Raw genomic sequence first — 27,228 nt, 5'->3', positions numbered from 1 at the left:
TTTGTCTGTAGGAAGTGGGAGGAATTGAAAGAGAAGTTGTTGAGTGTAGGAAGTGGGAGGAATTGACTATCCCCTTCCTAACTCCCTACCTACACTCACCTTTACTGGCTCCATCCCCGCCTCTTCGACCTGTTTGTTTCCTCTCCACCTATCCTCTCCTCTATCCCTCTTCTATCCGCCTCCCACTCTCTCCCTATTTATTTCGGAACCCCCTTCCCCTCCCCCTTTTCTGATGAAGGGTCTAGGCCCGAAACGTCAGCCTCTCTGCTCCTATGATGCTGCTTGGCCTGCTGTGTTCATCCAGCCCTGCACCTTGTTGTCTCGGATTCTCCAGCATCTGCAGTTCCTACTATCCCTGCCAATCCAGCATCTCCTTATAACTCAAATCCTTCATTCCTGGTAATATGCTTGCAAATCTTTTCTGCACACTCTCCAATTTAATAATATCCTTCCTATAGTTGAAGGGCAATTAGAGATGGGAAACAGACGCTGGCCTCACCAGCGACACGTATATCCATGAATACATTGAAGATCAGCACTCTCACTGCAATTCTGAATTTATTGCATAAACATAGGTCACCTTTACTCTTAACGCAGTTTATTGCGATTTGCATTTATGCCAGGGCTGTTCGCAGTTTTCCAATCAAGTGCCCCCCCCCCTTTAATTTCATTGCAAAAAAGAAATACAATGGCCAGACCGAGCATCACTTTCCAAAACATTTGAATTGCATAACTGTTTATATTCGCAATGTAGGCGTGAGGCAATCAATAGCTTTGTGTTTCCTTTGAGACATAACTGATTTTCAACCAGTCCCTGAAAGAGCTTTGCAAGCCGCTCCGTTCAGATACACTGTAAGAGTTTCAAGGGGGCCACTCTCTCAAGGCTGTTAAGGCAGGCAACAAACGAGTCCCTTGCCAGTGACTATCACATCTTAAAAGCGATCTCTTCTTGTCTAAAATAGCAATGCAATAGGTATTCATCCTGTAAATTCTGGGATGAAGCATTGAAATTAACAGAGGGAACATGATGACATTTGTCGACGCACAGATGGATGTCACAGTAAATCCAAAAGTGCCCTCTTCTCTGTGGCAGCAGGTGGCCTTTTAAGCTGCAAGGGTTAATGCCACAATCCAGCAATTCTGGACAGCGTCTCATGTTACGGAACTAAGCAAAGACCTGTAATAACAGGTATGCAGTTTGATACACACCTAGTATTTGTTCAGAGTTTAATAGCCCTGCCGGAGGAAACCTAGCTCTGTGATGTTATGCAGTGCTGACTACGTATGGACTAGCCCTGCCCTCTGACTGATTAACTCAGAAGCTGCTTCTCCCTCAACCAGCAGCACTGTTTCTTTTCTGTTCTCCATACCTTTGTGAAAAGATGTTCACCTACAGGGTCACGGTGGCTACAGGCACAACGTATTACTCAGGAACAAACAATTATATCTATGTCTCTCTGATAGGAGAGAAAGGGACAAGCCAGAGAACCAAACTGGACAAGTGGCTTCAGAATGACCTGGAGCGTGGAAGTGTAAGTGCCTTTGAAGGTTTTTTTTGTATTTATGTGTGTGTGGGTATCTGAATGTGTGTGTGTGCGTCTGTGTGTGTGAGAGAGAGAGAGAGAGAGAAGTGTGTGGGCTGAATGCTTGCAGCGAGTGAAAGTTTGTAAGTAATATACGAGAGAGAAAGTGGGGTGTGTACTGCACATGGTGCATGAATTTTGAGTGGGTGAGTGTGAGAGAAGTCTGTGTGTGTGTGTGTGTGTGTGTGTGTGTGTGTGTGTATGTGTATGTGCATGAGAGTGGGTATGTTGTGTGGGAGGGCATGTGAGTGTGTGTAAGAGGGAGTGGGTGTGTGTGTCTGTGAGTGTAAGAGAGTTGGTATGTGCATCTGAGTGCGCAACAGTGTGTGTGGGAGTCAGCATGTGCCAAAGCGGATGGGTACGTGAGTATGCAAGTGAGTGGGTGTGTATGTATGAATCTGTGAGAGAATGTGTGTGTGTTAGAGAGAGAGAAAGTGGCTGTGTGTTTGAGATGGATGTGTGTCTGTGCGCATATGTATGGGTGAAAGACAGAGTGGCTGTATGTGTATGTGTGAGAGAGTGATTGTGCGAGTGTATGAGGGAGTGGATGTGTGTATGTGTTTGTGTTTGTGAAAGAGTGGAAATGTGTGTGTGTTGAATGTAATGTGTGTGTTAAGTGTATCGTGTGCCTACTGAGTGTGTGTAAGTGTCCAGTGTATGACACTGCATGAAAGCTCGATTTTGGAGAGGGGTGTCTCCTGTAGAAAATAAAATTGAGAACACAAAAGTTTTTTTCCAAAATAAGGCCTGTAGAGGAAAGAGTCATTCTCTTAATGAATGAATTATATACTCCTTTAACAGCCTGCAGCAAAACCTACATTAACAAGTTTTTCTGAAGAAGGGTCCCGACCCGAAACGTCAGCTTTCCTGCTCCTCTGATGCTGCCTGGCCTGCTGTGTTCCTCCAGCTCCACGCTGTGTTATCTCTACATTAGCAGGTTGTTCATTGATCAGTGCTTATGGAGAAATTCTGCAATCTCCATTTCTTAGGGAAGGGTGAACTCTATCCCTAGACTTTACTTGCTGAGCCAATTGTTGCAAAACATTTTCGCACTTAGTTTGTTTCCATTATTGTACTGATACCAATTTGGCACAGTACACTGGCATGTTCTTGAGATTGAGCAGCAACATACCCAGAGGCAGCTAATCTTTTGGTTTTGCTCCTCATCTGTTGTAGACTCACACCAGCCACGTTCACACCCATGACCAATACACCTTTATCTAAACTGGAATTTGAGGTGTGGGGACAGGCATCTTAGGTTGTAGAGAGGAAATATTATGGTACCTTGGTCACCCTCGGTCAGACTCTGTCACAGTGGTCAATTCCAGTTGATGCACGTCAAGAAGAGTCAATACCACACGTTGGATTCGAAATAGTGCAATTAGTATTGATCACCGTTATGTTAACAGATGTATGAGTGAAGCTAGGTGTGGCCTTTAATGATTTGAATGGCTTTTTGCTGTTGCATCTCACTATTTCTATTTTAAGCCTATACTCACTGATCCAACATGTTGGGGTGGCATGGTGGCTCAGTGATTAGCACAGCTGCCTCCCAGCACTGGAGTTTGATCCAGCCTTGGGTGACTGTCTGTGTGGAGTTTGTACATTCTCCCTGTGTCTGCATGGAGTTTCTTCCTGATGCTCCAGTTTCCTCCCACAGCCCAAAGATGAGCAGGTTAGGGTGGATTGGCCATACTAAATTGCCCAGAGTGTTCAGGGATGTGTAAATTAGGTGGATTAACCATGGGAATTGCAGGGTTACAGGGAAAGAATAGGGGTATGGGACTGGGTGGGATCCTCTTCAGAAGGGCAGTGTGGACTTGTAGGGCTGGTTGGCCTGTTCCTGCACTGTAGGGATTCTATGACATCCAGCTAGGCCTGGGACCATTCTCATTGAGTCACACAGCATGGAAACAGACCTTTTGGTTCAACCAGTCCATGCCGAACATAATCCCAAACTAAACTAGTCCCACCTGCCTGCTCCTGGCCCATATCCCTCCAAACCTTTCCAATTCATGTACTTATCTAAGTTTCTTTTAAATATTGTAATTGCACCTGCATCCACCACTTCCTCAGGAAGTTCATTCCACACTCTTATCACCCTCTATGTAAAAAATTTGCCCCTCATGTCTTTTTTAAATCTCTCCCCTCTCACCTTAAAAATATGCCCCCTAGTCTTGAAAGCCTAGCACTGTTTTCTCCACATCACAAATAGTTTCATAACTGGTGACAAATTTTGCATGTGATGGACATGATGACAATAAGGATTACCTACCAAAGGCGATGTTCAATTTCATACCCTACGAGTGGGCATGGAAGTGGCATTATTCACTACTTTGAGAGAGACATGCATGAGTAGAAAGATCTGCTCTGATAAAATAGATGTCAATTCAGCTGAATGAATGCCAAGAATGAAACTTAAACTTTACATGGGAATACGTGTCTCCAATAACATGGTTTCTCTCTACACAGTCATTTTCAGGAATGTAAATACTGCGTTATTTGTTTGACTTTCTGCATACTTTCCATCTCAAGCTTACCACTCAAAGGCAAACCTTTTGAAATACTGTAATAGAATTCAACTTCTCTTTCTGATCCTGATTTTAATCACTCCATTGTTGTCAGCGATACTGTCAGCTGCCAAGCCCTGGAATTTGCTTCCCCAGTGGAGGGGAGTCCAAGCTAGATGCCATAAGTTTAAGGTGGAGGGTAAGGATATATAAGGGACCTGACGGACAACTTTTTCATACAGAGGGAGGTGCGTATACAGAATGAGCTGCCAGAGGAAGTGGTAGATGTGGGTACAATTACAACGTTTAAAAGACATTTTGGCAGGTACATGGATAGGAAAGGTTTAGAGAGATGCAGGTCAAACGCAGTCCATTGGGACTAGTTCAGATTAGGAAGCCTGGTCGGCATGGACGGGTGAGGTTGAAGACCCTGTTTCCTGTGACTCCTGAAATCTCTCTCCTAGTTTGAAATACTCCTTATCATATATGTCTTTGACCAAGGTTCTTGATATCTGTTCTGACATCTCCCTATGAAGCTGGGTGTCACAGTTAGCTTGATAATTCTTCCCATTAATCGCTGTAGCACGTTTGATCACATTAAATGAATGAATGAATGATTTTTATTGTCATGTGTATTTTACAGTGAGACATACAATAAAATACAGTGAAAAAGTACTGTATAAATTTAAATTGTTGTCATTGCTGAACTAAAGTTAAGTTTCCTTCTTAAAGAATCCCCTTTATGGAATTTTGACCAAAATCTTTGGTCAGTATTTGTCTCTCAACCAACATAAGGCCAAACAGTCTATCATTGTCTCATACAAACATGAGCAGAAATTGCTGGAGAAACTCAGCTGGTCTGTGGAGAGAAAACAAAGTTAACGTTTCAAGTCTAGTGACCCTTCATCAGAACTGAAAGCAGCTAGGAAAAGGCAGAATTTGTGCTGATGACAGAGAGTGGGGAGGCGGGGAAAAGAGTGAGTGGATGGGTGGAAAGGGAGCCCAGAGAGAGAAAAAAGTGTCGGCAGACAAAGGGAATGAGCCAGGAAAGATGAGAAGTTAGATTTTATGCTAATGGGGACTATGAGTGGGCGAAAATACACTGGCTGTGCAGAAAACATACCATGTCATGACACGACCTGGTGTGTGGGCTGGGTAATAGACATGTTTAGGCCCTAAAATTATTAAACTCAATATTGAATCCTGAAGGCTGTAAGGTCCTTGAGTGGAAGATGAGGTGTTATTCTTCCAGCTTGTGTTGTGTCTCACTGGAGCACTGCAGTAGGCCTGAGACAGAAATGTTAGGAGGTGAACACAATGGTGTGTCAAAATGACAGGTAGCTGGAAGCTCGGAGTCACTTTTGCAGACAGAGCTCAGCATCGGCAGTTCCTACCATCTCAGTACTGTTTGCTCACCTAGCTGCTTATCACCTGCTCGGAGACGTTTTGAGATCACAAAGGCTGCCACAGAAGTGAGAAATTCTAGAAGTCAGCTGTGCGGTTGCTCCCCTTGCACTCATTTAACATTCAGGCTCTTGAATGAGCAGAGCGATTTTATCAATGGAATATAGAAAAATATGTGACCCCTGTACACAAGTGAGCACCGTGCCCAGCCACACCTTTTTGGCACCCAGAGACTGACTTGTCAGAAGATGTTTGGCTTGGCGTGTGAACCAAACATCAAGCAGGCTGAACAGAGAGATATTGTGCTTTCAGAGAAACTAAAATAACCCCATCCAATTTCTAGAACATTCTGCGCTCTGCAGGAACCAACTGTGCATACTATCACCAAGAGCAAACTGGTAGAACATACCAACAAACACACAGCCTTTCAGTTTTATGCTTGGTTAAGCCCCATACAAACAGAATATGGTTTGGTCCAATTTCAACGCACTTTTTGTAGCCCAACGCGTTTTTCTCGCAAATTTTCTCCATCTCCCATGGGATGTGAACGTCAGCATTTATTGCTCATCCCTAATTGCCCTGGAGCTGAGCTGCCTGCTTGAACCACTGTTCTGTAGGTACATAGTCTATATTGCTCCAACAACTACCTAGCCAGCAGAATATCCAGGCCATTGTTGCTAACTAAGACTGTCGAGAGACCTGTAAATGTAAGTCTTTGACCTATAAGAGCCTTGCATGATCTGCCTTTTCTCCAGTTAAGCTCTTGAGACACAATTTGATTGAGTGGAGTTTATTGCTGCTCCAACGTTAACCCTTTCAGAACCATTACCTTACGCACCATTTCTAAGACAACTACATTTTCAAATATGGAGATCAAAACTAGATACAGTATACCAGAATATGGTCTCAGCAGGGACATGTAGGATATTGCCCTTGGTTGTGGGGTAGAGAACAAGGGGACACAGCCTCAGAATAGAAGGCAAGCCATTTTGGACTGAGATGAAGAGGAACATCTTTACTCAGAAAGTGGTGAATCCTTGAAGTCCTGTACCGCAGAGGGTTATGAAAGCTCAATCATTGAGCAGGTTTATTTGCAATCTGAAAATGACAGATTTCGGGAGACCCACAACATCAAGGGTTATGGAGATAATGGGGATGAAATGGCCTATGAGGTGGATGATCAGCCATGAGCTATTTACTATGACAGACTAAATGGCTTATTACCACTTCACATTTCTTATGTTCCTATGTTCCAAGGCCAACTATCATCCCCACTGACCTGTAGCATCATCCATGTAAATCTGTGTATTTTTTCCTTTGCACTTTCCAGATTCTTTTATATTCTTTTAGACCTTTAAGTGTCCCGCTGAGTTGAGAATCAAGGGTCACAGTCTCAGGATATGGGGTAGGCCATTTAGAACATAGAACAGTACAGCACAGTACAGGCCCTTCGGCCCACATTGTTGTGCCGACCTATTATCCTAATGCACAGAGATGGGGAAACTTTTCTTCACTCAGGGGGTGGTCAACTTGTGGAATTTGCTACCACAGAAGGCTGTGGGGACTGGGTCATTGAGAATATTTGAGAAGGAAATTGATCATTTTGTCTTAGATATTAAAGGCATCAAAGGGCATGACTGCGAATATGGCTTTGAGATAGAGGATCAGCCGTGATCATATTGAATAGCAGAGCAGATTTGAAGGGCTGAATGGCCTACTCCTACTTTCTGTGTAACATGTCTTCTCATTCGTTTGGCCAGGTGGATGAATATGAGGTGAAAAGTGAGAGGGAGCTGGGCTCAATCTGGTGGGTGCAGTTGGAGAAAGTGAAGTTCCTAGTGGAAGATGACTGGTTTTGCCGTTATTTGACAGTATGCACCCCCTCAGGGGATGTCCTGCACTTCCCCTGCTACAGGTGGATGAGCGAAGAGAACGTCATCTGTGTTCGGCAAGGAACAGGTTAGTGTGTGAATACTGCCTGGTGGAGGACTTGGAGCTTGATGTGAAGTCAGAACAACTTTTGATTTGATTTGATTTATTATTGTCACATGTACCGAGTTACGGTGAAAAGTATTGTTGTGTGTGCTAACCAGACAAATCATATGTTACATAAGTACATCAGGGTAATAGAACAGAATGCAGAATATAGTGTTACAGCTACAGAGAAGGTGTAGAGAAAGATCAACTCTAATATATGAGAGGGCCGTTCAGAATTCTGATAACAGCGGGGAAGAAGCTGTTCTTGAATCTGTTGGTGCGTGCTTTCAAACTTTTGTATCTTCTGCCTTATGGAAGAGGATGGAAGAGACTATAACCAGATGGGAGGGGTCTTTGATTATGTTGGCTGCTTTCCTGAGATAGATGGAATCAATAAATGGAAGGCTGGTTTGTGTGATGGACTGGGCTCTGTTCACAACTCTGTAAATTCTTGTGGTCTTGAACAGAGCAGTTGCCACACAAAGCTGTGATGCATCCAGATAGGATATCTTCTATGGGTCATCTATAAAAATTCCAATTCAAAACATCCCCATGTGCCTTCACAGGAGAACTAACAAGATTCTGAGTCACCCACTGGGACAGAGGATTAAAACTTTGGTCATGGGGTAGGCTTTAAGCAGGAGGGAGTGAGAGGTGGATGGGTTTAGGGAGGGAATTCCAGAGCTTAGGGCCCCAGACATGGCCACCAATCCATCAGAGAATGCTCAAGAGGGCAGAATTGGAGGAGTGGAGAGATCATGGAAAGTAGCAGGAGATTATTACTGTGGGGTGACACGGTGACACGGTGGCTCAGTGGTTAGCACTGCTGCCTCACAGCGCCAGGGACCCAGGTTTGATTCCACCCTTGGATGACTGTTTGTGTGGAGTTTGCACATTCTCCCTGTGTCTGCATGGGTTTCCTCCCACAGTCTAAAGATGTGCAGGCTAGGTCGATTGCCCATAGTATTCAGGGATGTGTAGATTAGGGAGATGAGTATGGGTGGGGGGCTCTGAGGGTTGGTGTGGACTTGTTGGTCCAACGGGCCTGTTTCCACATTGTAGGGATTCTATAAAATTGTGGAAATGGCAAGTCATGAGGACATGAAGGGGTTTGAAAACAAGGATCAGAATTTCAAAATCGAAGGATTGCCCAGCCATTGGCAAGGACTGGGTTGATGGGTGAACGGGATATGGTGTGAATTGGCATATGAGTTTTGGATGGACTCAAGACCTTGGAGGGAAAGAAAATAACCAAATCACTGGCCGGGGCAGGGAGCGCTATCAGAATAGATTTACATCAGACTTCATGACACTTGATGCAGAGGCTGGTGAGGAAGATGAGCTGAGTGGGAGGAGTGCAGAGGTGTTAAATTTAAGGGCTACACAAACCATCCTGTGTCTACCTTCTCTCCCTACATCAGTACACACTTTTTTTAACTTGCCAAGTGTCAATTTGGATCACTTCATTGCATAGGCCGCCAGTACTGGCTTGACTTTAATATCATAGAATCATAGAATCCCTAGAGTGCGGATGCAGGCCTTTCAGTCCATTGAGACCACATTGGCCATCTGAACAGCATCTTTCCCAGATCCACCCACTACACTGTATAACCCTGCATTTCCCACGGCCAATCCACTTAGCCTTCACATCCCCCTGGACACTAAAGGGTGATTTAACATGACCAATCCACCTAACCTGCATATCTTTGGACTGAGGAGTCTGGAGGAAGCCCACACAGATACAGGGAGAATGTGCAAACTCCACACAATCACCAGAGGTGGAATCGAACCTGGATACCCAGCGCTATGAGGCAGCCGTGCTAACCACTGTTCCCTGTGTATTTTAATTGCAGTCCCTGTTTTCCTGTGTATATTAGCAGCAGTTCCTGTTAACTTTTTATTCATTTAGGGGATGAAGACATTTATTGCCATCCCTGGAAGGCAGTTAACAATCAACCACATTACTGTGGATCTGGAGTCACATGTAGGACAGACCAGATGAGGAAAGCTGTTTCCTTCCCTAAAGGACATAAATGAACCAGATGTTTTTTTCCAACAATCCACAATGGATTCATGGTCAACATTTCACTCTTAACTCAAATTCCACCATCTGCAGTGGAGGGATTTGAACCTGGGCCCACAGAACATTACCTGGGTCTCTGGAGTAACAGTCCATCAATAATAACACTAGGCTATCACCTCCCTATTACATTACTAGTATTACCTATATATATTAATTGTGGTCCCTGTCTTCCTGTGCATTGTAGTTTCTGCATAAATTAATAACGGTCCCTCTTCATGTTACAGTTTAAATAAGCTTTTTTGTTTTCACAGCAAAGAGACCCTTTGATGATAAGATGCCTGAACTTCAGTCCCATCGTCAGAAGGAACTGCAGGACAGGCAGAAGCTATACAGGTAACAGCGATCAGTCCATCATATGGGCCTGTGTTATCATGACCCACTGAAAATCAGGGCAAAGATTTTTCTGCCTCATCAGCACCAATGAATGAGTCAACTTGCCTTCCAGCTGGCATAGAAAGATAACGTATCCTGGGGATGGACATGCCGACAGATCACAGTGGGAGTATGGGGCACGAGTTGCGGTTCGATGGAGTGGGATTCGTTGGGCTTGAAGCCCATTCAGGGTTAGAACCTAGGATGGGTGGTGCCATGACCAGCCTCCCACTGGTCAAGCCTTCAGGATTACTCAGAGCAGGGGTGTAAATATGCGCAGAACATGCTGTCACAGCTTCCTTCATGTGTCCTAGGTGGAAGCTGTGGAAACCTGGAGTAACCAAATGCATTGAGGCTGAAACAGAGGCGGACCTTCACCCAGATGTCAAATTTGATGACGATAAACGCGCTGACTTCAAACACTCCTTCTATGTGGCGTGAGTACCACAAAATGGCTCCCATGGATAAGAAGGTAGAAAATATAGTCTTGCTAATCAAAGCAGAGAAAACAACGAAATGTTAAGAGGGTATTCAATGGTTGGCAAGCAGACTTGATAAACCAAGATGTTGCCATGAGCAAAGCAACCAGCATCAGTTAACGTTTCAGATCGAGTTACCGTTCCTCAGAACTCGACCCGAAACATTAACTCTGATTTCTCTCCCTGGATGCTGCCAGACATGCTGAGCTTTACCAGTAATTTCTGTTTTTCTGATTTACGGCATCTGCAGTTCTTTCAGTTATTTTGTTAACCAGTATCAATTCAACACTTATTAAATTTAAATCAGTTCCCTTTTCTCATGCAACGTAAATTATTGTTCCCCTTGAGACGAGGTGTTCTTGCCATTCTGTCCTGATGAGTGCGAGGCTAAAAGCATTGACTGCATCTCTCTCTCTATACCTCTCTTCAACGATATTCATGCTCAGTACTACCAAGTTAATCATTGTGCTTTTGATCAGTATAGGGGAACTTTTCTTGAAGAAGTTTGTGAACATGTTTGGAGACTCCTGGGACAGTCTGGAAAGCTTTCAGAGGATCTTCTGGCGAGTTAAGAGTGTTACAGGAAGTAAGCAATTGCAAATTTTATGGTTCAAGGCCATAACTTGATATTGGGAATCCTATAGACCAACACAACAAATCTCAATCGGGAACTGTATTGACTAATAGGAAAACATTGAGGCTGGGAAATCTGTAGGATTCTTTCATAGTCCTCTCTTGGAAAGTCCCACTTTTCCCCTAAATTCTAATTCCACACTCCCCCCTACCTCACACACTCTTTATCCTCCCCTTTGGATTGCTACTCAGTTAAAAAACAAGACTTAATTACACCATCTCCTACCTCTCAGAGTTTCAAAACTGGAATTCCCAACTTCCGTGGTGCTCGTGTCGAAGTCATGTTGAGGTTGTACAGGACATTGGTGGGGCCTCTTCCGGAATACTGTGAGAAAGCAAGAACTGCAGATGCTGGAGTCAGAGACAACACAGTATGGAGCTGGAGGAACACAGCAGGCCAGAAAAGGGATCCCAACCTGAAACGTCAACTTTGCTGCTCCTCTGATGCTGCCTGGCCTGCTGTGTTCCTCCAGCTCCATACTGTGTTGTTTCTGGAATACTGTGTCCAGTTCTGGTCATCCAGTTTTAGGAAGGATATTATTAAGCTAGAGAGAGCTCAGAAGAGATTTACCAGGATGTTGCTAGGAATGGAGGGTTTGAGATATGAAGGAAGGCTGGATAGGCTGGGACTTTTTTCACTGGAGCGTAGGAGGTTGAAGGCGAGCTTATAGGAGGTTTAAAATAATGAGGGTAGAGATAAAGTTAATGGTAGTTGTCTTTTCCCTAGGATGGGGGATTTCAAGACTAAGGGGCACATTTTTAAGGTAACAGGAGAGAGATTTAAAAAAGACATGAGGGGCAAATGTTTTTACACAGAGGGTGGTTCATGTGTGGAATGAACTTCCAGAGGAAGTGGTGGATGTGTGGATACAGTTACACCGTTTTAAAGACATTTGGATAAATTCATGAACAGGATAGGCTTCGAGGGAGCTGGGCCAAGCGCAGGCAGGTGGGACTAGCCGAGTTTGGGACTATGGTTAGCATGGACTGGTTGGACCGAAGGGTCTCTGTGACCCTATGACTATGTCATTGATTTTAATTGGGAAAGCTACCCACAACATCTGCGACTCAGTGTCTTTTTATTAATTCGCTCACAGGATGTGGGTGTTGTTGGCTGGCGCCAGCATTTATTGCCCATCTCTAATTGCCCTTGAGAAGCTGCCTTGAAACGTAGGTTCAATCAGAGTGCCGTTGGTGAGGGAGTTCTGGGATTTTGACTCAACGGCAAGAAAATTACTTCCTAACCCCACCTGCCAAAGGCCTGTCTGCCATCTACAAGCTGGGGGGTACCTTTACTCACTACCACCACCAAACATCCAATACCCCCAGCAATCTCCCACCACCACCACCACCGCTTCCCCTGACTGCCATGGCCTAGCTAGCGATGCCCACATCCCACAGGCAAATAAAAATAAAAAAGATTCCCAGCTGCTAGCCACAATACTTAGATAACCTGCTCAGTTCATTTTCTGGTCAATGGTAACCCTCAGGATTTAGATAGTAAGGGTTTCAGAAAGTCAAGGGGAGATGGTTAGATTCTGTCTTGTTGGAGATGGTCATTGATGGTGTGTCAGGAATGTTTGTTACAGGAAGAGACAATACAAAGTGGCTGACATCTTACCGGTGCTCAAGCATTCCAGTGATAGATCCCAGTCATTGTGTACATTTACCTCATCCTGACATTCATGGTTATAGGGCACTGTGCTGCATCTTTAAGGAGTGCTGAGCTTTTAACAAACGTATTTATTCCCCATCCATCCCACTTTTTTCCCATCCAGACTTTGTGGTGAAACACTGGAAGGAGGATTGGTTTTTCGGATACCAGTTTAAGAATGGATGCAATCCCTGCCTGATTGAGAAGTGCAGGGAGATCCCAGAGAAGTTTCCAGTGACAAATAAAATGGTCTGCCAATCCCTCAGAGGCTCCACACTGGAGGAGGAAATTAAGGTAAGTGTGCCTGTGTACACACATTGACCTTTACAATGTCAATAGTGACTACACTTCCCAGGGCAGGCAAAAGACAGGGTTAGATACAGAGTAAAGCTCACTCTACACTGTCCCCATCAAACACTCTGAGGATAGGGACAGCACAGGGTTAGATACAGAGTAAAGCTCTCTCTACACTGTCGCCAATCAAAAACTCCCAGGACAGGGACAGCACAGGGTTAGATACAGAGTAAAGCTCTCTCTACACTGTCCTCCATCAAACATTCCCAGGATAGGGACAGGATGGGCGAGTTACTTGTTTGCCTAAATTCCTAACCTGTGTGACAATCTGTGCCAGGATCATTAAAGACTATTGTTTCTCTCAGAAAGGAAACATTTACATTGTGGATTACAAGGTCTTGGATGGAGTTCCTGCCAATGTAATAAATGGAGCTCAGCAGTACATCGTAGCTCCAATTTGTCTCCTGTACCAGGATCCTGAGAACAGGCTGATGCCAATTGCCATCCAGGTAGGTGGCAGCATTGGTGGGGTTTCTTAAATACTTATTTTTCACCACAGAAATGTCTCCACAGGTGCCACTCACTCTACCCTTCACAATGTTGCACTTAAGGGAAAAGGGTAGAGAGAAATAAATAGACACTGAGATGGAAAGACAGAAAGAGCAGAGAGAGAGAGAGAAATGGACAACAGCAAAAAGCAAAAGAGGCTGAGGTCAAAAGGCAGAGAGGACACAGCAGAGAAAGGGAAATATAGATAGACAGGAAGACAGAACAGAGGTCAGTGGAAGAGATACGGAGCTGGAGAGAGCAGGGAGCAAGGAGTGGACAGTCAAATAAGAAGGCCTGGATAGACAAAAAGAGGAAAAGAAAGAGAGAAAAATATAAATAGAGTATTTTTATCCTTTCTTGTAATGTGGACATCCCTGGCAGGTTCTGATGGCTAGCTTGGTCATTTCAGAGGGTAGTTATGAAAAATCCACTGAAGACAAAAAATGTCAGAAATCACAGGGGGGTCAGGCAGCATCCATGGAGAGAGTGCAAGCTAACTTAACTCTTCATCAGAGCTACCTAGCATCGAAACATTAGCTTGCTCTCTCTCCAAGCATGCTGTGATCGCCAGCATTTTTGGTTTTCAGGACAGTTTGTGGCATCTGCAGTAATTTTCTCCTACTATAAGAAAACCACATTGCTGTGGGTCTGGAGTCACATGTAGGCCAGACCAGGTAAAGACAGCATTAGTGAACCAGATGGGTTTCTTTTCAGACTTCCAGCATCTGCAGTTCTTTTGGTTTTTTGGGGGGTTTTGTTTGATGTTTGTTCTGATTCTACATTTTAATCATGAATTGACTTTTTAAAATTTAACTTTAGAATTGAATTCAAAGTTGATCTCCCCTCTGCAGTGGGATGTTCCCAAGGGACAGCGGGACCTCCAAATGACTAGACCAGTGACATTACCACTGCAGCACCATCTTCCCATTTGGCAGAATGCACAAAAGGGGCAGGAGGAGAGAAAACTTGAGCGATACAGAGTGACAGAAAAGTCAGAGCGAGAAAGAAAGTAAAAGAGAGAAAGTGAGAAAGTGAGATGCATTCAAAGAGATACACAATCAGGAAAAGACTGAGATAGAAAGGTGTGGGACAGAGAGACAAGCAATGTGACAGAGAGAATGAAAGCATACAAGAAAAGACAGTAGAAGGGACAGAAGGAACAAAAGAGAGAGACAGTACAAATCAGTTAGGGAAAGCGATATATGAATTGGCAACATCGGGTGGCGTTGAGAAAGGCTCCTGTTGGTGAGTTTTTGGGGGGACGTTGGGCATATAAATCTTGCTTGGCCTGCCACATTTCCTTATTTCTCAACCAACTCCACATCCACAGCTCCGCCAAGTCCCAGGATGCGATAACCCTATTTTCCTGCCCACGGATCCGGAAAACGCCTGGCTCCTGGCAAAGATTTGGGTGCGGAGTTCGGAATTCCAGTTGCACCAGATAGTCTACCACCTGTGCGGGACCCACTTGCTGGGGGAAACATTCTGCATTGCAACATTGAGGCAGCTGCCTGCCGTGCACCCGATTTTCAAGGTAAGGGGAGGGTGGGAGATACGGCGATGCCCTCTCGGGACGCCTCAAAGCCTCCTGTGACCAGGTATCTACTTGGGAACTGGGGTTGATGTTGGAAGCAAAGTCTGCCAGGATTAAATTGGCTTTGTGACATTAGTGTTTTCTTCTCTCCATTTTCAGCTCCTCACCCCACACACGAGGTACACACTAGAGATAAACACCCGGGCCCGAAGTGACCTCCTGGGCAAGGAGGGCATCATTGCCAGGGTGAGTCATCCCTTCTCTCTTCGTGTCTTTAGAATGTGTGGTGGGTCCTTCCTTTAATCTTCCTTTAATGATGCCAGCAACAATAGCAACAAAGACCTTTTATTGGGCTCAGCCACTTAATAGACTCAATAGAACAGGACCCAGGTCAGTTCACTCAAAAGCTCAATCACTGAGATTGAATGAAACTTAGGTCAAATGTTTCTGATTGGACAAGAGAATAGCTATTTCCCCTTGTGAGTTGTGGAAGGCAAGCTCAAGACCTTTGTAGACCTCCAACCACACACACAGCCCTTGTTATCTTGATGGATTCATTATGGCTTGGAAATAAGGCAACTGCTACACAGAACACTGCATGTTAAATTGGTATTCATGCACCTTGTCATCCTCCAACTTCTGTTTCAAGACGATCTTATTTCTCACAATCTTGCACTTATGGGATGTGGGCATTGCTGGCTAGGCCAGCATTTATTGCCCACCCCTAATTGCCCAGAGGGCAGTTGAGATCAACACATTGGCTGTGGGTCTGGAGTCACATGTAGGCCAGACTGGGTAAGGCAGATTTCTTTCCCTAAGGGACATCAGTGATCCAGATGTTTTTACCAAGGTTTTTTTGTGACAATTACACTAGCTTTTTAAAAAAAATTCCAGATTTTTAAAACTTGATTCAAATGTCACCATCTGTCACAGTGGGATGCAAACCAATGGCCCAGAGCATTAACCTGGTGTTCTGGAATACTAGAAATTTTCATGACAACTCCACCTCCAGACCTCCCCTTGTTTGAATGAAGCATTTAAGGATAGAATCATAGACTCATATGGAAGCAGACCCTTCAGTCCATCCAGTCCATGCTGAACATAATCCCAAACTAGACTAGTCCGATCTGCCTGCACTTATCCATATCCCTCCAAACATTTCTTATTCAGGTACTTATCCAAATATCTTTTAAACATTGTAACTGTATCCACAGCCAACACTTCTTCTGGAAGTTCATTCCACATATGAACCACTCTCTGTGTAAAAAAGTTGCACCTCATATTTTTTTCTCTTTTTCTCCTTTCTCCTCTCACCTTAAAAATATGCCCCTAGTCTTGAAATCCCCTACCCTAGAGAAAATATCTGTCATTCACCTTATTTATATCTCTCATAATTTTATAAACTTCTATAAGGTAACCCCTCAACTTCCTATGCTCCAGTGAAAAAAGTCCCAGCCAAACCAGCTCTTCTTTATAACTCAAACCTTCCTTACTTGGCAACACCTAGTAAATCTCTTCTGAACCCTCTTCAGCTTAATATATCATTTCAATAACAGGGCAAGCAGAACTAGACATAGTACTCCAAAAGTGGCCTCACCAACGTCCTGTACAACCTCAACATGATGTCCCAACTCGTACATTCAAAGGACTGGGCAATGAAGGCGAAACACCTTCTTAAGTACCCGGTCTACATGTGATGCAAACTTCAAAGAATTATGTACCTGAACCCCTAGGTCTCTCTCTGTTCTATAACATCACCCAAGGCTGTACCACTAATTGCATAAGTCCTGCCCCTGCTTGTTCAATAGGGAAGAATGGGAGGAGATTTGCAGTAGGTAATGATGCTCATTTGAAGAGTTGGTACAGGCATGATGGACTGAAAGGCCTCCTGCAGCACCACAACATTTCTGTGACTCTGTAATTTTATTGGCCAGGACTTTGCAATTGGCAGCAAAGGTCACCATTTGCGCGCTGACTGATGCCTACCAAATTTTCATCTGAGCACACACGTGCTAAGGTTATGATGGTGTAAACGGAAATTGAAAGTGCATGTGAATGCTGTAATGCTACTTTTTTTTCTAGCATACCTAGTGGGTGACCAATGAGTATACCTATAGTACAAATCTGCGAACAATCATAGAGTCATAGAGTTGTACAGCATGGAAACAGACCCTTTGGTCCGATTTGTCCATGCCGACCAGATATCCTAAATTAATTTAGTCCCATTTGCCAGCATTTGGCCCATATCCCTCTAAACCCTTCCAATTCATGTATCCATGCAGATATCTTTTAAATGTTGCAATTGTACCAGCCTCCACCACTTCCTCTGGCAGCTCGTTCCATACATGCACCACCCTCTGTGTGAAAATGTTACCCCTTAGGTCCCTTTTATATCGTTCCTCTCTCACCTAAAATCTATGCCCTTTAGTTTTGGACTCCCCTAACCTGGGGAAAAGACCTTGGCTATCACTTTATCCACGCGCCTCATGATTTTATAAATCTCTCTAAGGTCATCCCTCAGACTCCAACTTTCCAGTGAAGATAGCCCCAGCCTACCCAGCATCTCCTTATAGCTCATCTCCTTCAATATCCTTGTAAATCTTTTCTGCATCCTTTCAAGTTTAACAACATCTTTCCCAACAGCACAGCGACCAGAATTGAACATGGCATTCCAAAAGTGGTCTAATCAAGTGATCCTTAAGTTAAAAGAAAGCCAAAACCCCAATCACATCAGCTTAATCCAAACCCTGATCCCAGAATAGTACTTCACAATTTTTGTTCCCACTGTGACCCCCATTTCAAGGCTTCAAAGATGCAGTCAACCACGGTGCTGGGACTTGAGGATGACCAAAGCTGTGAGCCTGGGTGGGGAGTCGTTGGAGGAAAAGTATTTATAGGCTTTCACTTGCTTTTTATAACAAGAATCAGTCCTCAAAGATTGGTCCTTCAGGCCATGCCCATCATTCCAAAAAGAACATGAATTTTTAGCACTCGGTCGCGACTTTTCCCTGGAGCTTCATAGGCTGATCAGTGACCTTATAGAGGCTTATAACATCATGAGGGTTATGGGTAGGGTGAATAGCCAAGGTCTTTTACCTAGGGGTGGGGGTGTCCAAAACTAGAGGTCATAGATTTATGGTTAGAGGGGGAAGATTTGAAAAGGACCTAAGGGGTAACTTTTTCACACAGAGGGTGGTGCATGTATGGAATGAGCTGCCAGAGGAAGTTGTGGAGGCTGGTACAATTACAACATTTACAATAAGTATATGAATATGCCAGGGAGTCCATTCACACAGGGTGGAGGGTGTGGGGCTTTTGGGGAATGGGGCAAAGGGAACATTTCAAAGACAATTCATTTATCTGACTTTGAGTATAGGAGTTGGGACGTCATCTTGAGGTTGTACAGGATGTTGGTGAGGCCTCTTCTGGAGCACTGTGTCCAGTTCTGGCCCTCTGTTATAGGAAGGATATTATTAAGCTGGAGACGGTTCAGAAAAGATTTGCCAGGATGTTGCTGAGAATGGAGGGTTTGAGATATAAAAATAGGCTGGAAAGGCTGGGATTTTTTCACTCAGTATATGAATAGGAAGAGTTTAGAGGGATATGGGCCAAATGCTGGCATATGGGATTAGGTCAGTTTGGGATGTCTGGTTGGCATGCTCAAGTTGGACTGAAGAATCAGTTTCCATGCTGTGTGACTCTATGACTCTACACTCAAAGGCAACCATTGCTGCCTGAGAGCTCACAACCCCAGTATCTCAGCTGGGTGGCAACTCACTGTTCGGAAAGCTCTGTCCTGGTGCATACAAATACAGAAATAGGGAATCTGACAATATTCCTTTGTTCATTTCTGTTCTCGAGGTGGTTGCCTCAGGAGGCGTTGGTCAGGATGTCATTGCACAGAAAGGGTTTCAATCATTCAGCTACCAGGCCATGTGCCTGCCAGATAACCTGAAGAAACGTGGGACCGAAGGGTTGAAGGAATACTATTATCAAGAAGATGGCCTCCAACTCTGGTTTGCAATCAATAAGTAAGTTCCTGCTAAGACTCGGGGAGCTGGATTTTTTAATTTGCTTTTATTCATGGGAAGTGTATGCTGCTGACAAGGCTGATGTCCATTGCCCTTGAGAAGGTGGCAGTGAGCTGCCTTCTTGAACTGTTGCAGCCTATGCGGTGTTGATTCACCCATAATGCCTTTGGGAGAGGGATATCAAGGATTTTGTTTTGACGACAATGTAGGAATGGCCAATGTACTTCCAAAGATCAGGATGGAGTGTTGCTCGGAGGGGAACGTGCAGGGGCTGGTGTTCCCATATATCTGCTGCCCTTGTCCTTCTAGTTGGTAGAGGTCATGGGTTTGGAACGTACTGTTGAAGGAGCATGAGAGAGTTGCTGTAGTGCATCTTGTAGATGGTACCCACCGTTGCCACTGGTGGAGAAGGGATTGGGTGCTGATCCAAGGAGGACGTTGCTAGATTCTGAATAACCAGAACCATACATTTGTCCCATGACTTTAACATCAGACTGCGATCATAGGTTCTTGACAAGTGGGCATCACTGCAATTACACTCTTGCCTCCTTCTCAGTCTTGTTAATTTTTCAAGATGTTGCATAAGGCATTTGGCCTGAGAGGGTTAATATGAAGTCTTTACATTGCTCTACCTTCTGAGGCATAAATGACTAACTCTGGGAGGTGCCAATCAGTTGTCTATGTTATTTATCAGCTCATTTATTCTATAATCATTTAGCACTGACCTAGCCAATATCTCTTAAGAAGTAACAGTATCTCTTTATCTAATGCTAATGTAGTCAAACCCGCTTTAACATAATCCAACCTGTTTTCTTATGATTATGTCATAAACTACTTCTGTTTTTTCCACTATCTACATTTTTTTTTTGGAGATGTATTAGAGGTTAAGCTGTCACCATTCAATACTACAAAGATCTGCAGACTAGAATTACAAAAAGGGAATTCTACCCAAAGAAGATCCTGGCTGAACCAAGAGGCAGCTGTGGACATCTCTTACAATGCAAGAAATTAAGGGGAACTGATAAGTAGGAAGAGAGAAAATAAACTATTTCGGTTAGTAATGAACTTAAATCCGAGATTTGGATCTGAGGTGCAGTTTAAAAGGGTAGTAACTGCTTGGTTAAAATCTTCTAGCACTGTGTATATGTGATGGAAACACATTAGCTGTGGCCTCACCTGCCTATGGAAGGTATGTTTAGGGTGATGGTTTCTTGTGTTAGAAGTGCATGTTGGTTATTTTGAAAAGAACTTTGTTCTTAACCTATGCCTGTTGTCTTGCACTATTGCAAATACTGTGGAATCTGGGAAACTATGCTTTCCTTGTGTGCTGTGGCTCTGTGTTTGAGGGAGCATAAGCAATTAATGAGATTAGATTATTCTTATTCTCTCTCAGTGTGAGCCTGAACACTCCATTTGCCAACATAAATACAGACAGTATTGTTATTATGTGACTGAATTAATTTCATAAATGAGTTAGTGAGAATGAAAACGGAACCCTGGACAACCAAAACACAGACCCCAAAAATCAAAAACAAGCCCTCAAGAAAATTTCAAAAGATTCTGCCTCCCCCACAAAAGCTTATTTTGAACCCAGTTGGATAGCACGTATCATGTGAAGACTGGGTGTCACTTCCTCAAGTAGTTAAATTTCCTGTTGAAACCTGTAGTCATGTCTGAAATAACTGCACAGAGGCCGGTATCCCATCACCAAAGTCACTCTTTGTTTGCACATGGTGAGACCTTGACACTGATCCAGCTCCCTCAGAGCCAGCTCTTGGAGTTAGCAGAACCTCTGACACTCCTGTTATTTCTGTCAACCAGGCCTCCCTGATTGGACCAGATTAATAGCCCCAATCAGGGAACTCATATTCAAGAGGTCCACCTGGCTGACCTTGTTACAGTCACTAACACTATCCACAATTGTTAGTTCCAGGAAGTCTATTGTTAGCTGTGGAGGACTTGGTGGGCCCCTCTATCTCTCAATGATCTAATACTGAGCAAGGGAAAACCACTTTTAATACCTGTCTTGATCCCCAGGTACGTCAAAGGCATTACAGAGCTCTACTACGAGACTGACGAAGATGTACTCCAGGACACTGAACTACAGGCTTGGATTAAAGATCTGGCGCAGGAGGGATTTCAGGACCTTCCAGGAATTGGTAACTGAAAGCAATTGCTTGAGGAATAATTGGGAAGAGGATGTAGAGTGAGGAAGTACAAAAGCTCCTTGTGGTCAAGCAGATAGTAAGATGGGCCAGCATGGTCGGTCAGTGGTTAGCACTACTGTCTTACAGCACCAGGAACCCAGGGTCAATTCCAGCCTTGGCGACTGTCTGTGTGGAGTTTACACGTTCTCTCTGTGTCTGCGTGGGTTTCCTCCGGGTGCTCAGGTTTCCTCCCACAGTCCAAAGATGTGCAGGTTAGGTGGAATGGCTATGCTGAAATTGTCCATAGTGTTCAGGGGTGCCTAGGCTAGGTGGATTAGCCATGGCAAATACGGGGTTACAGGATATGGTAGGTGGCTGGGTTTGGGTTGGATGCTCTTTGGAGGGTCAGTGCAGAATCAATGGGCCAAATGACTTCCTTCCACACTGTGGAGTTCTATGATCAGCATGATTTGTGGAGTGGTTAATGTGCAGGTTGAAATAACATCTTTGTCATAGATTTTGTTGTGTATTCACTGGTTTGTTTTACATTTTACATATCTGATTTACCTCAGGATAATCCAGGGATGACACTACTTTAACTTTACAACAGGCTTATTCAGATTGCTTTAAAATATCTCAGCACTCACAGAATTTCTGAACATGTTGCGCAGGTCTTTCCAGAAGCTTTTTGCACACTCAGGTTTAATCAATCTAACATAATCAAACACGGATCGATTAAAACATTGCAGTTTTGTCAATTCCCCAAAATCGTTAAATGTGTCCATTTGGAGCAAGAAGATTTCTATTTTAGCCTCTAGAATGTGTTCAGTTGGCACAATTCCATAAACAAATCACATGGCCAGAATATCTTGGCAGGGGAATAATTGGAAGAGAGAAATATCAGTCTTATTTACTGTTCCTGATGATGCCTGTTCGCTTGTGGAGTCAGTAGTGGCTGAACAATTTGTGCATTGTCACCGCTTACGCTCATGTCTTCAGAATGACAATTTAGATGATGGAAGACAGACAATGCATGTGCAACCATTGGCATGTGGGAGATCTTTCCTCAGCTCTGGCAAGGCCATGTTAAATATTTGAATATCAGCCTGCCAGACTAAACAGATCAATTTCAAAAGATCTACATTGCCAAATACAGTGGAAGTCAATTATAATTTAGGAGTTGGGTTCCAAAAGTGAAACCATGTTACAGCCAGACCAGTTTACAGCTGGACTGGGTTATAGCTAGGAAAGTGTTTAGTTTGAGGAACTTGGTTGGTATGGATGAGTTGGACCAAAAGGGTCTGTTTCTGTGCTGTATGACTCCCTGACTCTATGGACCACATTACAGCCAAATTGCATTATAGCTGGACTGCTTTATAGCTGGACCAATTATAAGTGTTCCACATTATTAAGAAAACTCCTACTTTCAAGTAGCAAAATGGAGATTTAAATAAAGATTTTCTTCTTTTGGGAGCCAACAGAGCCCCTCTGCTACAAGTGAATTCACGCTGTACAAATCTTATTGTAAAGGACTTCCACTGAATAAATTCCACACTATGAACTTCCGTTAATTTAATAATACAAGAATCAATATGCATTTATTTAGCACTTTTAACATTTCAAACTGAGGTCTTGTGAAGAAATGGGAAATGGTCCTCGCCCTGGGCTAGATGTCCAGGTTCAAGACTCACAACGTGACCCATCGCCCATGGATTTATTTCTGGGAAATCCTTCCACCAACTCCCCAAAAACCCCCAAAAGTGGAATGAAATTGCAGTTGAAGATGCAGAAAAAAAAATATATTAAACCATCTCCCACACAACGAACATCATTAAAACCAAACTAGACACCAAAACATATAATGAGCTAATAGGGACAGGTGATTGGAGCTTGGTCAAACAGGTGAGTCTTCAGGGGTATTTTCAAAGAGGAAATATAGAATTGTAGAGATTTAAGGAAGGAATTACTGCCAATGGCAAGGTGATGGGAATCAGACCGAAATTAGAAGAGATTCCGGAAGCCTCAAGGGAAGGTAGAATATTATGGCAGGGAGGGGTGGGTGTTTTGAGCACAGGTCTTGCTTTGAGCACACCCCAACCTATGTCTGGAAGGAAGTTCAGGAGAAACTCCTTTATAATCCAGAGAGGGTACATGAAAAGACTGGTTGAGGCAAATAACAAAGTGTGTTCAAAGTGAAGCTGGATAAGACCATGAGGAAAGAAAGAACAGAAGGGTGTGTCGATAGGATGAGTGGAAGATGGGGTGACGGGCAACTTGCAAACATCAATTCAGTCAAATAACCTGTTTCCACCCTCCATGAAAGCAAATGTCACCACAGTCCCAGAGGATACTCTTCCATTCAATCTGAGGGTCACCAAACCTCAGGTGAAGTTAAGAAGACAAGGCCTTCATAGTGACTTCAGCCGGTACAGGGATGGAACTCATTCTGTTGGCATTACACCAGATCACCGTCCAGCCAACTGAGCTAACCAGCCCCAATATGTTCAATTGAGCAGGGAAAGCAAAACAAGGGGCTCTGCAATAGTGGCATCCCTTAAGAGAAACCATTGTGTCTCCTCTGCTCTTTGTGTTCTGCCTGACTAACTGAACTTTTTGTGGGATGCTTTCAGGAATCCCATCGGTCCTTCACACCCGAGACGAGATGTGCAAGTTCCTCACCATGGTGATCTTCACATGCTCAGCCCAACATGCTGCAGTAAATAATGGGCAGGTAATGAGCTGTCAACATCTTTGTTTCACTCAACCCTCACTGTCAAGTTGGCTCAAGTGGGATGAGTGTGGAGCACATGAGACAGGATGGTTGGGTGGGGGTTTTGGAGTGGATAAGAATCCAAAATTAGGACAAGTGTGTTAATTATGGCTCAGTCGGCAGCACACTAGTCTCTGTCTCACAATGTTAGAATCCTACAGTGCAGAAAGAGGTCATTCAGCCCATCGAGTCTGCACTGACCCTCCAAACAGCATCCCATCCAATCCCCATGGCTAACCCACCTAGCCTGAACATCCCCAGACACTGTGGGCAAGTTAGCATGGCCAATCCACCTAACCTGCACATCTTTGGACTGTGGGAGGAAACTAGAGCACCCGGAGGAAACCTGCACAGACACGGGGAGAATGTGCAAACTCCACACAGGCAGTTGCCTGAGGCTGGAATTGAACCCTGGAATCTAACTACTGTTGCACATTCAAATACCATTCTCGAGGTTGAGCCCTCTGTGCCATACTGGGGAAGTACAGCACTGTCCAAAAGGGCTACCTTTCAGATGAGATGTTGAATCAAGGCCCCAGCTGCCTGCTTGAGTGGGTATAGAAAATCCCACAGGTTTGAAGGAGAACAGGGAGATTCTCTCAGTGTCCTGGGCCAACATCCATCCCACAGTCGATGTTACAAATAGACATCATTACCACAATGCTGTCTGGGACCTTGCTGTGCGCATATTGGACATTGCCTTTCCTACATTACAGTTTCAGCTACTCGTCAAACAAAATCTACTTCATTGGCTGTGGAGTAATTTGAGACATCCAGTGGCTGTGTAAAGTGATACATAAATGTAGGTCTTGTTCCTTTTTAAAGGAGGTGAAGTCAGGTGGAATGGGAGGAAAAGCGGCGAGGGGACTTTTGTGGTTAACGCTAATGCTGTGGTGTCAAACTCTGACGTCCGTCCTTGCTGGTGCAGAACCAGAGAAAGTTACAATGCAGAGGGATGTGCTTTGGCCCATCCAGCCTAAGCTAGCTCTCTCAAAGTGACCCACTCAGGATCCCATTTCCCACTATGGCCAGGCATTCCATATCTGAAAAGTGTAAGAATTCTCCAAGTATTTCCCACTCCTATTTCCAAAATCTCTCATCATTTTGAGCAAGTGAACCAGAATTATTGATGCGTGTACTTTTCTGTATGACCGTTAATCTTTGACCTCCTTCTTTTGACAGTATGACTGGTCGTGTTGGGTACCAAACAGCCCCTGTACTATGAGACAGCCTCCCCCAGTCAAAAAGGACAACATTTCAATTGAGAACCTCATGGAAACCTTGCCAGACATGAGCCAGTCCGCTGTGCAGATGGCCTTCACCTGGCACCTGGGCCGACCACTTCCCAACAAGGTAAGCCATCCATCGGCTCTCCTGAAAGTGAGGTCTCTTAACATAAACAGTCACAGGGAGTGTTGTATGGATGTATGCTGCCCACATCGAACACACACAGATACTAACACACACAGATACTAATCCACACACATGCACAGATACACACAGACACAGACATGTACACACACAGACATACATTACAGACACACATACAGATACCAACATTCACACATACAGATGCTAACACACACAGAAACTAACATACACCCACTGACACACACTAACACACACAGACACAGATATGCACACTCACATGCAGATACTCACACACACAGACACACACACCATTACATGCACACAGACATATTCAACCTTACATACATAGACAGATACACACATTCACTCACACACTTACATATATGCACACCCTCTCAAACACACACTCAACCACATACATTTGCTGTTATCTACACACACTCACACAAACACACAAGAACACATTCTCTCACAGACACACACACACAGTTACACAGAAATACACACTTTCTCACATAGAAATACAGCAGTACACACTCTCATACGCATTCTCTCTCACACACTCTGGCTGGACAAGCAAAAGTGGAGAGGAACAAAAACAAAGTTGCTGGAAAAGCTCAGCAGGTCTGGCAGCATCTGTGAAGGAGAAAACAGAATTAACGTTTCGGGTCCGGTGACCCTTTCTCAGAAAGTGGAGAGGAGATGTCTTACAATTATCTATAACACAATTCGCATTTTTCTAAACAAAATAATATTTATTTCAGATATTACTGGGCTCTTTTGATGAGGAATACTTTACAGAGGAAGGGGCCAAGCAAATCATCACAGAGTTTCAGAAAGACCTGGAGCAGATTGAGAAGCGGATTCAGGAGCGTAACAAAAGATTGCCTCTGTCATACGAGTACCTGAAACCTTCCAACATTGAGAACAGCATCAGCATCTGAATCTTCACTTACAGCCCCTTTGCAACCCAACCAGGACCAATCAGACCCATGACAACATCAAAAAGAATATTATATTATATCCTTGGTCCCACAAAGGAAGAAAGCTGGGGTGGAGCTTCCCAATTTCACCTTCCAGCATACCCTTCCTGCTCTGCAGGAAGATATCTGTCCACTTGGTGAGGTTTCCAACTCTCAAGGATTAGTGTGGAATCTCCAAACTTTGACAATTAATTTCCAGGACATGGCCCTGTGCGACACTGGGGTAATAGCGGCATTAAAGAAAGATCTTACGTTTGTCATTTTCCTTTACCACTTTTCTAGGCATAAAACCATTCGAAAATTGGAATAAAACGATATTTAGATGACAATCAAACATCACCCCATTGGGTAAGGAGTCTTATTTTGCTTTCCAATTGGCATAGGAAGATGGTAGATCAGAGGGACGAATGCACTGCCAATAAATGAAACCTCCAGGAATAGAGCTAATTGCAATAGGCAGCTCTACCAAGCACTCGGCGATACTTCCCAGTTTATGATGCAAGTCTCTCTACAGAACCTGAGGGTGTTAGAATGAAAACTGCTTGTTACCTGCAGTGGCTGTGTTGATGTGCATCCTGGGGTATTGTTGATTGTAGTCTGGGTTTTCAATGCCCCTTGCCCCATCCCCTCACTGGGTGGTGGGGGAGAAGCCTTTTTTTTAAATTAATTTATGGAATGTGGGTGTCGCTGGCTGGGCCAGCATTTTATTGCCTGTCTCAAGTTTCCCTTGAGAAGGTGGTGGTGACCTGCCTTCTTGAACTGCTGCAGTCCTCCTGCTGTGGGTTGACTCACAATGCCATTAGGGCTGTTTTAGCTGCAACCGAACCCACAGACACCGAAGTTTCTTACCTCCC

At 44.1% G+C, this 27,228-nt stretch overlaps 1 protein-coding gene across 1 annotated transcript; it reads left to right on the top strand.

Moving 5' to 3' along the window:
- Positions 1 to 1,256: 1,256 nt before the first annotated feature.
- On the top strand, positions 1,257 to 26,713 carry LOC109926716 (polyunsaturated fatty acid 5-lipoxygenase-like). The gene is made up of 14 exons (XM_020526564.2): positions 1,257 to 1,532; positions 7,258 to 7,456; positions 9,809 to 9,890; positions 10,244 to 10,366; positions 10,888 to 10,994; positions 12,820 to 12,989; positions 13,355 to 13,498; positions 14,869 to 15,072; positions 15,232 to 15,318; positions 18,934 to 19,103; positions 21,141 to 21,262; positions 23,881 to 23,981; positions 25,203 to 25,373; positions 26,156 to 26,713. Exons 1-14 carry the CDS (start codon positions 1,383 to 1,385, stop codon positions 26,333 to 26,335), a joined length of 2,010 nt encoding a protein of 669 aa, XP_020382153.2. The 5' UTR covers positions 1,257 to 1,382; the 3' UTR covers positions 26,336 to 26,713.
- Positions 26,714 to 27,228: the final 515 nt, after the last annotated feature.

Source organism: Rhincodon typus, chromosome 45, assembly GCF_021869965.1.
Source record: "Rhincodon typus isolate 14 chromosome 45, sRhiTyp1.1, whole genome shotgun sequence".
NCBI classification, from domain to species: domain Eukaryota; kingdom Metazoa; phylum Chordata; class Chondrichthyes; order Orectolobiformes; family Rhincodontidae; genus Rhincodon; species Rhincodon typus.
Note: the sequence above shows the minus strand (reverse complement) of the source record. Positions and strands in the feature narration are given on the sequence as shown.

Excerpts from the sequence above, each read along its gene's own strand:
- LOC109926716 (XM_020526564.2), top strand. The coding sequence starts at position 1,383 with ATGTTCACCTACAGGGTCACGGTGGCTACAGGCACAACGTATTACTCA. Across the intron at positions 9,891-10,243 it reads GACAGGCAGAAGCTATACAG|GTGGAAGCTGTGGAAACCTG; the intron begins GTAACAGCGATC and ends CATGTGTCCTAG. Across the intron at positions 13,499-14,868 it reads TGATGCCAATTGCCATCCAG|CTCCGCCAAGTCCCAGGATG; the intron begins GTAGGTGGCAGC and ends CCACATCCACAG.